Below are 14,951 nucleotides of genomic sequence, written 5' to 3'. Positions count from 1 at the left end.
GTTGACTGTTTTTTTATTAAATTGTCTGCGCTCGACTGATATTGTTTTTAGCGCAAGTCAATGGCGCACCCTACTGGGATACTTTCAGCAGCATAAATCTGACTGCATGCTCATTATTTCTTGTACCCAACACAGTAAGATCGTCAACCGATGTAGTGACTTATCCATTTAAATCCTTTTTGTACCAATAGGAGCCTGGTTCTCAAAATTGTAAATAATTCTGGGCTTTGTAGTTTTGGAATCGTTTATTTTGAGTATGAGTGAACTCAAATATTCAAAAAGCTTAGTACATATATAGTTCTACAGTGAATATATTAATTACCCCATCCATCCTTACTATACCTATTACAAACAAACAACATAAAACACTTAGACATCCTTGGTCAGTATTCACTGACAGTTATTTCCTTTACCATTCAGTAATACTGGATCATTGTCCTGAGGCAATGGCCGATTAATGCTAAGATTAGAACCTATTGAATAAAACAAATCTATAAAACTAAGGCTGCGTTTACACAGGCAGACCAATTCGGATATTTTTTTCACATATGTCTATTTATTTTTTAACCAATCAGACCATATCTGAAAAATATCTAATGTGAAAATATCTAAATGTGTTTGATCAAAAGACTAATTAGTGGGAAAAATATCAGAATTGGCCTGCCTGTGTAAGACCTTCTTTGACAGAGGCCATTAGATCAAGTTCATTTGGTTTTGGCGTGGTACACTCAGTCATTACCATTTATCCCCCAGTGAAATATATACATCACGTTAGGTTTCCAGTTCAGTCATATCCTTTATGTGGCTCCCTAACTATTTAATAAAAACAGCGATTATAAATGTAACAAACAAGCAATCTATTGCAAGTATGCACTTATACAATATGCACTACAATCGCTTAGTCCAACTGTCTTCAAGGCAATTATTCAGAGTAGCCTATATTTTGAGATTGTACCTATGGAATATATTGCTGTTTGCTGTGAAAGACATTACAACTAATGATTTACTCTGATGGAAATCAAGTCTTCCAAGGAAATCCTCTTGCGATCTCCTTTCCCAGGAATAGAAAACAACAGGGTTCATTAAAACACTTTTGCACATACCTCACAGGATTTTTTGGGGGAGGGGGAAATATGTTACCAACCATGTTTCCATCCAACCTTTTTACGCGAGTAAAATAGTTGAATAAAACGACACATGTCGACAAAACACGGTAGACAAGGTGCGATCTTTGTGCAGATAAAATTAATTACCGCTATAAATGGCGGTGGAAACTCCTTTATGGACGCGTATTGCTATAATAAACATCATTCGAAGTAAATTTGGAGTCACGCGATGATATTGAGTGGTCCTCCCACCACGACTCGGGAAAACATGCCGTTTATTACACTACAGATTAAATAAACGAGGATTAATTCCACCCGTAGTGAAAGTGAACAGTGATGAGCTTGATGCTCCTTTCCAATATACATTGAGGGTCTTATTCTGGTGACATGATGATCGATCATGCAGGTTGCCTAGTGGTTAGAGCGTTGGGCCAGTAACCGAAATATTGCTGAATCGAATCTCCGAGTTGACAAGGTAAAAATCTGTATTTCTGACCCTGAACAAGGCAGTTAACGAACTGTTCCCCGATAGGCCGTCATTGTAAATACGATTTTGTTCTTAACTGGACTTGCATAGTTAAATAAAAAGGTTAAATCGATGTTTTTTTACAAATGTACATTTATCCATAATAATCTCATCATGTAGGTGGCCCTCCCGCACTGTAAATACGAGCTGTTGGCTAGAGCGCACGTGCCAATACCAGAGTGGGCACATTCACTATATAACGCAACATTTGTTGTGACAAAACCATCAGAGTTGAAAATGCGATAGAAACCCATCTAACATGTATTTTTTATTCGGTACATAGGAATTTAACCGCAAAAGTTTTTGTATGTGCACTGCGTCATCACGCACAGTCTTATCCACAACAAGTCAATTTGATGGACACCTTTCTGGTGGGAAAATGCACATATTGTTTTAATGCAGATTGGAGAATATTCACATGAAAATCTGTCACCAATTGGATGGAAACCTATCATCATTTGGTGCAAATCACCTACCACACATACACAACCCGTCCCTGTTCCCGCCCAGTGCCAATCAGTTATATTAAAAGGGATAGTTCACCTAAATTACAGTTATTTGTGCCACAAATGCTAAAACATTAACATTTGGTAACAGTGCCAGGGAAATTAAAACCAAAGCATAGACTGCTTAAAGGGTAAGGTAACCTATGTGTAATTTGGGTGAACTATCCCTTTAATATATTTGTAACATGTTCCAGTGAAAGACAAATGAAGTTAAGAATGGACAAATAATGAATGAGTTAAACTACTTTTTTATAAAAGTTACCATAACTCTTCTTCTCTATGTAAACAATTAGTTTTTATTTCCATTCTTGAATAATTTACAAGTTAAAGGGATACTTCAGGATTTTGGCAATGAGGCCCTTTATCTACTTCAATGCTAACTAGCATTAGCACAATGACTGGAAGTCTACGGGTATCTTCTAGCATTGTTATATTTTAGGTATTTCGTTTTAGTTATCAACAATAATTCCTCAATAACTACTGATGCACCCTAATTTGTGGTGTGTTTGGGTGTTTATTTCAGCAAACATTTGGGGATTTATCAATTTGTTCATGGTCAAAATAAATAATTCGATACATTGAATTTACACTACTCCAGATCACATTGCATTTCAACTTTGAGTGGTGCCAGATACAGTGGCTTGGGAAAGTATTTACCCCATTTTGTTGCCTTACAACCTGGAGTTTGTATAAATTAGATTTACACAACATGCCTACCACTTTGAAGATGCAAAATATTTATATGTGTGAAACAAACAAGAAATAAGACACACAAAAAACTTGAGCGTGCATACCTATTCACCCCTCCAAAGCCAATACTTTGTAGAGCCACCTTTTGCAGCAATTACAGCTGCAAGTCCCTTGGGGTGTCTCTATAAGCTTGGCACATCTAGCCACTGGGATTTTTACCCATTCTTCAAGGCAAAACTGCTCCAGCTCCTTCAAGTTGGATAGGTGTACAGCAATCTTTAAGTCATACCACAGATTCTCAATTGGATAGAGCTCTGGGCTTTGACTAGGCCATTCCAAGACATTTTAAATGTTTCCCCTTAAACCACTCAAAGTGTTGCTTTAGCTTTGACCTGCTGGAAGGTGAACCTCCGTCCCAATCTCAAATCTCTGGAAAACTGAAACAGGTTTCCCTCAAGAATTTCCCTGTATTTAGCACCATCGTCCCTGCCGATGAAAAACATCCCCACAGCAGGATGCTGCTACTACCATGCTTCACTGTGGGGATGGTGTCCTTGGGGTGATGGGAGGTATTTTTCCTTGATGGCCAAAAAGCTAAATTTTAGTCTCATCTGACCAGAGTACCTTCTTCCATATGTTTGGAGAGTCTCCCACGTGCCTTTTGGCAAACAGCAAATGTGTTCGCTTATTTTTTTCTTTAAGCAAATTTTTTTTTCTGGCCACTCTTCTATAAAGCCTAGCCAAGTGTACCGCTTGAAGTGGTCCTATGGATAGATACTCCAATCTCCACTGTGGAGCTTTGCAGCTCCTTCTATGTTTCTTTGGTCTCTGATTAATGCCCTCCTTGCCTGGTCCGTGAGTTTTGGTGGGCAGCCCTCTCTTGGCAGGTTTGTTGTGGTGCCATATTCTTTCCATTTTTTAATAATGGATTTAATGGTGCTCCGTGGGATGTTCAAAGTTTCAGATTTTTTAAATAACCCAACCCTGATCTGTACTTCTCCACAACTTTGTCCCTGACCTGTTTGGTGCGCTCCTTGGTCTTCATGGTGCCGCTTGCTTAGTGATGTTGCAGACTCTGTGGCCTATCCGAACAGGTGTCTATATACTGACATCATGTGACAGATCATGTGACACTTAAATAAAGTCCACCTGTTTGCAATCTAACTAATTATGTAACTTCTGAAGGTAATTGGTTGCACCAGATCTTATTCAGGGGCTTCATAGCAAAGGGGGTGAATACATATGAACGAGCCACATTGACGTTTTAATTTTTTTTTTAAGAAGTTATTTTTTTCACTTCACCAATTTGGACTATTTCGTGTATGTCCACTGCATGAAATCCAAATAAAAATCCATTTAAATTACAGGTTGTAATGCAACAAAATAGGAAAAACGCCAAGTGGGATGTAGCAAGGGCAACATTACACGAGTTTAGATTATTGGATATGCAAGTTGCTGAGGTGCACAACTAAATCAGAATCACTGAAATGTTTGACCCTTACGTTTGAATATCTATTTTTATGACATCACCCACAGCGGGTTTTCACTAAAGTTTAGTAAATGTTTACTATAAAAGTACATTTAATTGAAAATGTAGTTCCTAACTTAATGGATGCATTTTGGGGAGAGATGTGAAGTGGAGATCAAACATGATTTCCAATGTTCTTAAAAAAAAAAAGGTGCCATCTGATATCTTTGTCAATAAATTTGAACAGAAATGTAACTAATGTAAAGTGACATTGCCACGAGCAGCACCGCAGATACGGAGATGAGCAAGACGTTGCTCTCCCGCAGTCACACATAGCATCTGCGCATGTGCACGGGTTCGCTTCACACCGTATACAGCGTGGTAGCCACTGGACCAAAAAAGCAGAGAAGTTAAGCATCACGCTTCAACGCGCTTAGTTGTTGCAGAAATTGACCCAATATACGGTTTACTTTCTGCATCATATTGCTACTTTTTAGTATTAGTAGCATTGAATTTTCATTGACATCCATGACTTGTCCTCTAACTTGCAAAAACAAAATCTGCTTCTACATTACAGTTTCTTATCTCAACCACTAGAATGCAACACTTTTCTATGCATCTTTGACACCATTAAATAATTTACAGCTATTAAATTCCAGATTATCAAGGCATTAAATAAGACACCACAATGGATGAATCCCAGAGCCAGATACATGTACGGATGGCTCACCATACTCCATGTTAGCAGCGAACGTTCCATGACGGAAGGATGACTATTTGCATTGTAACTAGAATGAAACTTTTTGGCTAAAATGGCACCCATAAAATACTTGAAACGTTAGAACTTTTTATACCTACAAGTTTAGCAAACCACGTTTACTTAACATTAACTACATGCATTTTTCTGCAGTCATACATGAGGTCACTAGGATAACCCCCAACGAATACCGTGTGTGGGGCAGTCCTTCTCCAGCGTTTTAGACCCTGCAAATCAGTGTATAAACATGCAGATATGATGGTCGCGTTCCCCTGCTCAGACGTTGCATCAACCAATGGTTGCGTACCTCGTCATCGACTATGCCGCGGGACACCAGATTGCTATAACATGTGGTTAGCCCGATAGGTAAAATACCTATCCAGGTGTTGTAAGATCAGGCATAATTCAGCAACACCTGGGCAGAAGAACCGCCCGTTGATTTAGTAGTAGTCACTTCAAAGGGGAAGTTCAGTTTTTTCAGGTTGAGGAACCATCTAACATCAAGTTGTAAAACACAAACTTGCCCTTTAACAGCCCAAGCAAGGCCTAAGACAAAATATGATATATGTATTATTTATATCCCTGTTCCTCTTGCCGTTGGTGCCCCAATGGATGTGGCCAAGCAGGAAAACCCTGGTGAAGCATGTAGCCAAGAACCTCCTCATCATTATTGTTGATCCTGTGCTTTCAGCACAGCAGGGGTTTTACCGCCCAACCCTGTGTCTACATTGTCTCTCCCATTTCCCTTATTTACATTTACATTTAAGTCATTCGGCATATATTTAGCAGACGCTGTGCCCTCATTTCAGGCCTTCCCTGCCTTCATGTATGTGGGGATGGTGCCTCGCTGAGTCAGCCCCTCAAACCTCTTGTAGGTGTAGTTCAGGAACACCCAGTCCTTGGATTTGTCTGGCTCCGTCACGTTGGAAACTGAAACAACAAGATGGTAAATTATTTACAACAGTGTATTAAGGTTAATACCAGTGTTATTGTCACCTCCTTGCCACTAGAGGGCAAAACTGAATAGTAAATTAATCTTGATCTCAGAAGTGTAGGAATGTATGAATAACAACAGGACTGTGGGTCCTACTTCATCTAACTTGGAGATGACTCAAAGATTCCTGTACACCAAAGCAAACCTCCACTGCAGCACAAATGTTTCTTCTGCTTTCATAGTTTTTACATTTTATCATTCATTTCATAAATATTGTGAAAAACTTTTCATACATGAAATGTAGCTCAAAGTAGCAATAGAGATGTAACGGTTGTGAAACGGCCCGCTAGTTAGCGGTGGTGCGCGCTAAAACAGCGTTTCAAATCGGTGACGGCACTTGCTCTGAGACCTTGAAGTAGTGGTTCCCCTTGCTCTGCAAGGGCCGCGGCTTTTGTGGAGCGATGGGTAATGATGCTTTGTGGGTGACTGTTGTTGATGTGTGCAGAGGGTCCCCGTTTCGCGCCCGGGTATGGGCGAGGGGACGGTCTAAAGTCATACTGTTACAGAGACAAGGTGATTATTATTACCTGGCTGAAGGATGTCCGATTCTGGGAACTCATCAAAGTTCGATGTGTCATCGATGCTCTTGATCTCAATGGAGATAGCGGCTGGTCTTTCCCTATGGAAGGAAAGCAAATGTGAGTCGGTCTATTTAAAACCTTTTTCCTAATGCATTTTGCTGAAACGCACCAAAGACAACCAATTTAAAGCTAAGTGACTTGGCTTTTGTTTGGGCTGTGATTTCATGTTATACCTCCTTTAAGATATTGCCATCACACATGCTTACACACACACACACACACACACACACACACACACACACACACACACACACACACACACACACACACACACACACACACACACACACACACACACACACACACACATATGTACTGAAGAACAAATACATACCTGATGTGTTCCCAGTCCACAGGCTCAAAAAAGGCGTGACTCTTCATCTCCTCAACACTCACAGCACCAACACGGTTCTCAGCATCATTACAGTACCTGAAATGGGTTCATGTTGTTGGAGCACCAAAGCCTTTGTTTCACAAAATAGGAAATGTATTGCGCTGAAATAAAATGTCTACTTTACTGCAGTTTGATACAGCGTGTTTTTGTGGATGTGAGCATTTTGGTAACTCAGCCTGCAGATGTGACTTACGATCCAGTTCTAATGTATTATAAGACATGTCATTAACATGCATGACCACCTTATGTCTTCGTCATTAACATCTCATAATGATCATGAGTAACAGCTATTTTGAGTTCTCCCAATCTAGCAGATGTGAAGCTATAGGCCTAAAATATAAGACGTTATAAAAGGCTCACACATCTTTATAACAAGTATTAAAGCACTAACTATAAGCGTTAGCGGTCAGAGCAACTTACAGATCACTCCACCTGTACACAGCCCACGCAACTACCTCAATCCCAATATTATTTTTTTGCACCCCAGTAGCTCTATTTGCACATCATCATCTGCACACCTATCATTCAAATCACGTTTATTTATTTGTATAGCCCTTCGTACATCAGCAGATATCTCAAAGTGCTGTACAGAAACCCAGCCTAAAACCCCAAACAGCAAGCAATGCAGGTGTAGAAGCACGGTGGCTAGGAAAAACTGTCTAGAAAGGCCAAAACCTAGGAAGAAACCTAGAGAGGAACCAGGCTATGAGGGGTGGCCAGTCCTCTTCTGGCTGTGCCGGGTGGAGATTATAACAGAACATGGCCAAGATGTTCAAATGTTCATAAATGACCAGCATGGTCAAATAATAATAAGGCAGAACAGTTGAAACTGGAGCAGCAGCACGGCCGGGTGGACACTGGATTCCAGTGTTAATGCTAAATTGTAATTATTTTGCCTATATAGCCCATTTATTGCCTTACCTCCCTAATCTTACTACATTTGTGCACACTGTATATAGATTTAACTATTGTGTTATTGACTGTGCATTTGTTTATTCCATGTGTAACTCTGTTGTTTTTGTCTCACTGCTTTGCTTCATCTTGGCCAGGTTGCAATTCAAAATGAGAACTTGTTCTCAACTGGCCTACCTGGTTAAATAAAGGTGAAATTGTAAAAAATTCTACCAGTAAAGTGTTAATACTTTTTTCCTAAGAGGACAATACCTTTTGATACATACACACAAGCGGATATCCTAGAAGGTTTCATATGACCACAAACCTGAGAATCAAGTCCTTGGCCCGCTCTGAGATGGGCACCTCAGGGGGGAAGACCAAGGTCTCCTTCCAGTTCATCACCTTCCTATACGTCTCCTGGGGTGTTTCAGAACAGAACGGGGGATACCCTGAGACACACACCAGGGGAGAATGTCAGTATGCTACAAAGTAGGAGCAATGAGTTAGCCAGCTAACTTTCTGAAAAATCCTAACATCCTAACATACTTGGGCATGTTGTAATTGACTCGGTTACATAGACATACCTATCAGCATCTCATACATGATGACCCCCAGAGACCACCAGTCACAGAGCTTGTTGTATCCCGTCTGCAGGAACACCTCTGGGGCAATGTAGTCCGGTGTTCCCACTGTGGAGTAGGCCTGTTGGTTAAACACATACAGATGGGGAGACACTAATAAGTAAAACCAACCCAAAGGCTACAGTATTGACTGTGCTTGTTTCACAGTCCATGGTCTGTGGTCCTCAGAGGATCCTTAACAAAAACATTCATGAGATCCCTGAGAGGGAGCCTGCTCAAAGGACCAATGAGAAGGGTGGTACCAATATATAGTCTCTCGCGTGCACAAACTCTTACCAGTTGCCTCCGGTTCTTCTTCCATGTCTCTGCTTTTCTCTTTGAGTTCATGTTTTGGAAAGCTGTGGAGTATTTCAAGTTCAAAGACATGGCAGTGTTCTATCATTAAAACGACTGAATAAACAAATTATATTTTGTCTGAATGAAAATAAAAGTGAATGATTCACAAGTAGTAAAGAGTGACTCACAGAAGTCACTGGGAGGGTTGTGTGTGAGGTTCCTGTAGAACTCTGTGCGGTGGGCCTTCTTCAGTCCCGTACACAGACCAAAATCAGACAGCTTTACATGGCCCTGCAGAAGAAAAAGACTCTCCGATCACACCTTCAATACAAACAGTTATTATATACTTAAGTGAATGCTTCTCTGTGTGCGCGTCTCTGAGCATGTGTCTGTTTGTGTACAGGGGTAGGCCTGGACCAGGCCAGTGTCTCACCCTGGAGTCCAGAAGCAGGTTATCAGGTTTGATGTCTCTGTGGATGAAGCCCAGCTGGTGGATAGAGTCGATGGCCAGTACAGTCTCAGCTATGTAGAACTGGGTAGCCTCTTCAGACAGGGTGTCCTTTTTCATCAGCAGGGTCATCATGTCACCTGCACATATTAATGACACTATGCCACTAACCCCGTTTTTTTTTACATGATGTGTGTAACAGATGACCAATTAAATTAAATAATAACAGCATATACTCATTGGCCAGTTTATTAGCTACACCCATCCAGTACTGGGTAGAACCCCTTTTGCCTCCAGAACAGCCTGAATTCATCAGGGCATGGATACCACAAGGTGTGGCATTCAGACGTTGCACAATTGGTATCAAAGGACCTAACGTGTGCCAGGAAAACATTCCCCATACATTACTACCAGCCTGTACCGTAGACACCAGGCCGGATGGGCCCATGGACTCATGCTGCTTATGCCAAAACCAGACGCTGCCATCAGCATGACGCAACAAGGACCGGGATTGGTCGGACCAAATTATTCATTGTTCTTGTTAACTACACTCAGTGGACCTGCTAGTAAAACTTTCTTAATTTGGACATTCATTTTTGGCCATGTTAAAGTTTATACTTCCCTCTCAATTATCATGTGGGGAGGTTAAATTAATGAAAAACGATCTACCAAATCTATTCATTGATTGCTTCTCCTTGACATTATCATTTACCCGATAAGATGTGAAAATAGTTTGTACTACTAACATGATGGGAAAGGTTAAAGAACCCTGCTCTAGATGTCTATGTACAATGTGTAATGTCACTATATCTATTCCTAATACAAAATAGTTTGATGTAATTTGTGGAGTCAGACTGTGACCAGCAAGAGAAACCCACCTCCAGGTAGAAACTCCATGATGAGGTAGAGGTTCCTCTTATCCTGGAAACTGTAGAACATCTTGACCACCCAGGCCCCGTCCGCCTCCACCAAGACGTCCCTCTCTGCCCGAATATGAGCCACCTGCTCCTTCTCTAACATGTCAGCTTTCCTCAAGATCTTCATGGCATATATGTGCCCGGTGTCTTTTTTCTGCACCAAGCGGACCTGAGGACAAACGTAGAAGTAACACATGAGTATGCCACATTTGAGAGGCTTAAGTGTAATTAGTTGCTAACTGCTTTATAAAATGAGTGGTCAGACCAAACCATGCATTGCAAACGTTTTGAAAACTTCAGTAAAGACGATATTAATCCACAATCAATACCAGCATACACACAAAGGTACATATAAAGAAAATAAACTGGAGAGCGAGAGATATAATAACCTACCTCTCCAAAGGCGCCTCGACCAATGACCTTTAGTGACTCAAAGTCGTCCAGGCCCAGCCGGGTCCTCTTCAGCCGCAGGAACTCTGTCTCCTTCCTGGCGTGCTGGGAGCGTCGCATGACCTTCTGTTGAGAAACATAGGAACAGAGACACCGATAATCAGTTCCATTTGGCTTCCTCTAAAATAGTAGATGTGACAAACATGCAAAGAAAGTGCTACCCACGACATTGATTCCAATCCCTTATTGGAATTAAAGCCATCATTCCACACGAGTGGAGGTTTACCTCTTCATCTATCAAGCCTTCGTCATCCATGACTTTCTCCAGCTTCTTCTGCCTGGAAAAACAGAGGGGAACATGCAGGTAGTCTGAAGCCAGTCGACCCCAGTGTTGTTACTCTGAAGCCAGTCGACCCCAGTGTTGTTACTCTGAAGCCAGTCGACCCCAGTGTTGTTACTGAAGCCTCGACCCCAGTGTTGTTACTCTGAAGCCAGTCGACCCCAGTGTTGTGAAGCCAGTCGACCCCAGTGTTGTTACTCTGAAGCCAGTCGACCCCAGTGTGTTGTTACCCCAGTGTTGTTACTCTGAAGCCAGTCGACCCCAGTGTTGTTACTCTGAAGCCAGTCGACCCCAGTGTTGTTACTCTGAAGCCAGTCGACCCCAGTGTTGTTACACTGAAGCCAGTCGACCCCAGTGTTGTTACTCTGAAGCCAGTCGACCCCAGTGTTGTTACTCTGAAGCCAGTCGACCCCAGTGTTGTTACTCTGAAGCCAGACCCCAGTGTTGTTACTCTGAAGCCAGTCGCCCCAGTCTAGTTACTCTGAAGCCAGTCGCCCCAGTCTAGTTACTCTACAATTTTGTTTCTGGTGTCCTTTGACAGCTCTTTGGTCTTGGCCATAGTGGAGTTAAGAGTGTGACTGTTTGAGGTTGTGGACAGGTGTCTTTTATACTGATAACAAGTTCAAACAGGTGCCATAATACAGGTAATGAGTGGAGGACAGAGGAGCCTCTTAAAGAAGAAGTTACAGGTAAGTGAGAGCCAGAAATCTTGCTTGTTTGTAGGTGACCAAATACTTATTTTCCACTATAATATGCAAATTAATTAATTAAAAATCCTACAATGTGATTTTCTGGATTTTCTTTTCTTATTTTGTCTGTCATAGTTGAAGTGTATGTAACGGATGTGAAACGGCTAGCTTAGTTAGCGGTACGCGCTAAATAGCGTTTCAATCAGTGACGTCATTTGCTCTGAGACCTTGAAGTAGTAGTTCCCCTTGCTCTGCAAGGGCCGCGGCTTTTGTGGAGCGATGGGTAACGATGCTTCGTGGGTGACTGTTGTTGATGTGTGCAGAGGGTCCCTGGTTCGCGCCCGGGTATCGGCGAGGGGACGGTCTAAAGTTATACTGTTACATGTACCTATGATGAAAATGACAGGCCTCTCATCTTTTTAAGTGGGAGAACTTGCACAAATGGTGGCTGACTATATACTTTTTTGCCCCACTGTATGTTATTGTTGTGTGTTACGGTTTCACCCTCCATAGTAGAGATGTCCTACAGGAGCCACCATACTTTGGCTAAACAGTTGGGATTGTGATGCTAGCTCACAAACGTGAGGATGCTTGGGTTGGAATAAACCCCAGCCATTTTATAAAGAACAAAGTCTCTCCCATATTCTCAACATAGCAACCCACTATTTGGGTCCTCTTAAAATGTAGCCAAAACAAGCTTGCGTTGCCAAATGCAAATATTCGGAACACCTGGCTGTCACATTATTGGGTGGCCTATATAAGACACGTACCTTGTCTCTCGCTCCTCGTGTTGTGTCAGCAGAGTGCTGTAGAAGTTCTCCAGTGTCAGCTTTGCCACGGTCACCCTCTCCCGGGTATGGTTGCTCATGGGAAGGGCAGCTGCAGTCCCTCCCGTCATGGCCATACTATCCTGTAGAGCAAAGGGAAACAATGACAACACTGACTGACTGAGGCCCAACACACATGTACTGATATTCAACATAAGCCTACTGTACATCCAATAGCTTTTATTTCCAGTTGAGTAATATCTGAGAGACATTGTATTGCTACTGTCTATTACTAGCAGTGAGGAGCCTGTTTTAACTTGTCTTTGCATAGTACAGACCAGTTATGCCCACACTAAAACATCTAATCTTACTGCTGTACCCATTCGTAGTATATCTTATGTAAATTCATCCAGTGTAGATACGTACAGATTGCATTTGGATGACTATTACAGTGGTATTTGGGTTGTTAGGTTAATTGGATTCATTCTGATATTTATTCACCTTGTATTATTTATGTTCTTGCTTGACATTTTACTGCATTTTTAGGTGCTAGTAACATAAGCATTTTTCTGCACCTGCTATAACATCTGCTAAACTGTTTACGTAACCAAGAAAACATTGATTTGATGCAAGTTCACACTCTCTTGAAAGACAGGTGCAGAGAGAGGGGCCATTGTGTGCAGGATGGGGGGGGGGGGGTGTTAAACATGCAATCAAGAAACCAAGTGGTCTCCACCCTGTGAGTCAGCATCAGACAGGAAGCAACTCCCCTTCACCATGAAAAGACCCAGTCATGATGCCAGAGGGAGGGGGACTGTCTGGTACACATACACACAGCCAAGAACAACACCAAGCTCCATGCCCTCAGAAACATCTCAATGGGCAGTGAGGAAGAGTGTCTTGGGGGACTGGTCCATAGGGTTGAGCTCATGTACCAGTCCAATGCCTGTTTTCATGAGTTGTGCACCCGGCTCCTACTCTGGTTGGCTAGAACTTCACCCTTAATTTCTTCTGCTTTCCCTATGCAAAGGCCATCTTTAATTATACTATTAGGTATGTTGATTTAACAACATCGACATATTGTATTTTCCTGAGATTTAAGCTAGTAGTTAGTACTAGTAGTAATGTCCTTTGTTGTGTGGATTTCAGACATTCTGTATCCATCACTACTCAGGCATGATTGAAATAGGGATATTTCTGATGGCCGTACCAAAGCTTGTGAATTGTGATGTTTGATTTGAAACCAGTGCTTCGGAGGTCCCATTGTTATTTGTGAATTTTTAACTATTGAATTTGATAGATAGCTAGATCCAAAATAGAAACGGGTTGGACGTAGACGCAACATTGGAATGTTTTCACATGTTATTTCATTCAATTCCAATGACTCAATGTATATAACAAGATGGCCATGATGAGGACGCTGCTTATGTGGCGCCAGTGTTAATAATAAGGACTGTCCGAGCAGGTGATGATGAACACGTCATTGCCATGATTTGTGCATCGAGTTGCGTAACAGACGTAAACATGACAAAACCACAGGTATGCACGCACCGAAACAAGTCCGCCAACGAGAAGATAACTGTATTGAATGATGTCATTGCAATTTGACATCTAGGCTAGGTGTAGGCTGTCTATGTCTTGATAGTTGTTGATCGACGTCAAAACTATCCAGACGTGGGTTTAATAATAGCTTTTAGTTACCTACCTCTGTATTCTGCTCCAGATTCAATTGATGGCTAGGCTAGCTGCCCAGCCCTGCTCCAATATGACAGAATTTAGGTCCGGAAATTTGGCTACGGGATGAGGGGAAAGACTCGACGTTAGGTACTCGCTACCTAGCGTTAACTAGATACACACACTGCAAACACGGACTGTGTATGGATAAAATAAAAGACTCGAGTCAATGACAACTATTTTTTATATATTTAACAAGACTAACAGTACCAGGGTTTGGTAAGCGTTGCTCGTCTCCACTCATCAATCTTCGACCTCAACCCTCCCTGTAAATAGTAAAATAGCCAATTAGTTCCAGAATGGATGCACTAAAAACATAACGCTCACTCCACGCAAGTACATGCTACAGAAATGACACCGAGATTAGCCAATAGAAGAAGAAAAAATGAAATAAATGTTTATTTTAACCAATCGGTCGTGGAAATATTGGGGGACGTAACCTAGCTAGCTACCAATCAGAGGAAAGTAATATGCCTTTTTTTTTCAGGTCCGTCCACCGGTTTACCCTGAGCGTGGTTGCGTTCCAGGCTGCCTATATTATAGTAATTGAAAATACAGTACATTACAGGGAATGGTTTCACGATGATAGGACTACAATGTAGCCTGCCTCTGGAACACTTATCACTCAATTAAACATTGAAGGCCGGTTTCCCAGCTAGTGAGGGAGTTTTATCAATGTCCCGGGTGAATATTTTATGATAAATAATACTTTGCTTAAAAAAATAAAAGGGAACACTAAAATAACACATCCTACACCTGAATGAATTAAATATTCTTATTAAATACTTTTTTTTTTACATAGTTGAATATGCTGATAACAAAATCACACAAAT

General features: G+C 41.5%; 1 protein-coding gene across 1 annotated transcript; it reads right to left on the bottom strand.

Annotated features, from left to right (window-relative positions):
• Positions 1-4,113: 4,113 nt before the first annotated feature.
• On the bottom strand, positions 4,114-14,466 carry LOC124014215 (serine/threonine-protein kinase 38-like). Its single transcript, XM_046328990.1, has 14 exons — positions 14,329-14,466; positions 14,090-14,177; positions 12,388-12,527; positions 10,875-10,926; positions 10,592-10,714; positions 10,160-10,367; positions 9,267-9,421; positions 9,022-9,124; positions 8,834-8,895; positions 8,501-8,618; positions 8,242-8,365; positions 6,963-7,058; positions 6,575-6,666; positions 4,114-5,983 (listed from the first exon to the last, which is right to left on the bottom strand). The coding sequence occupies exons 3-14, from the start codon at positions 12,519-12,521 to the stop codon at positions 5,859-5,861; spliced, it is 1,392 nt and encodes a 463-aa protein (XP_046184946.1). The 5' UTR covers positions 12,522-12,527; positions 14,090-14,177; positions 14,329-14,466; the 3' UTR covers positions 4,114-5,858.
• Between the last annotated feature and the right edge of the window lie 485 nt (positions 14,467-14,951).

Source organism: Oncorhynchus gorbuscha, linkage group LG25 (genome assembly GCF_021184085.1).
Source record: "Oncorhynchus gorbuscha isolate QuinsamMale2020 ecotype Even-year linkage group LG25, OgorEven_v1.0, whole genome shotgun sequence".
NCBI lineage: Eukaryota > Metazoa > Chordata > Actinopteri > Salmoniformes > Salmonidae > Oncorhynchus > Oncorhynchus gorbuscha.
This window is presented reverse-complemented; position numbering and strand designations above follow the sequence as displayed.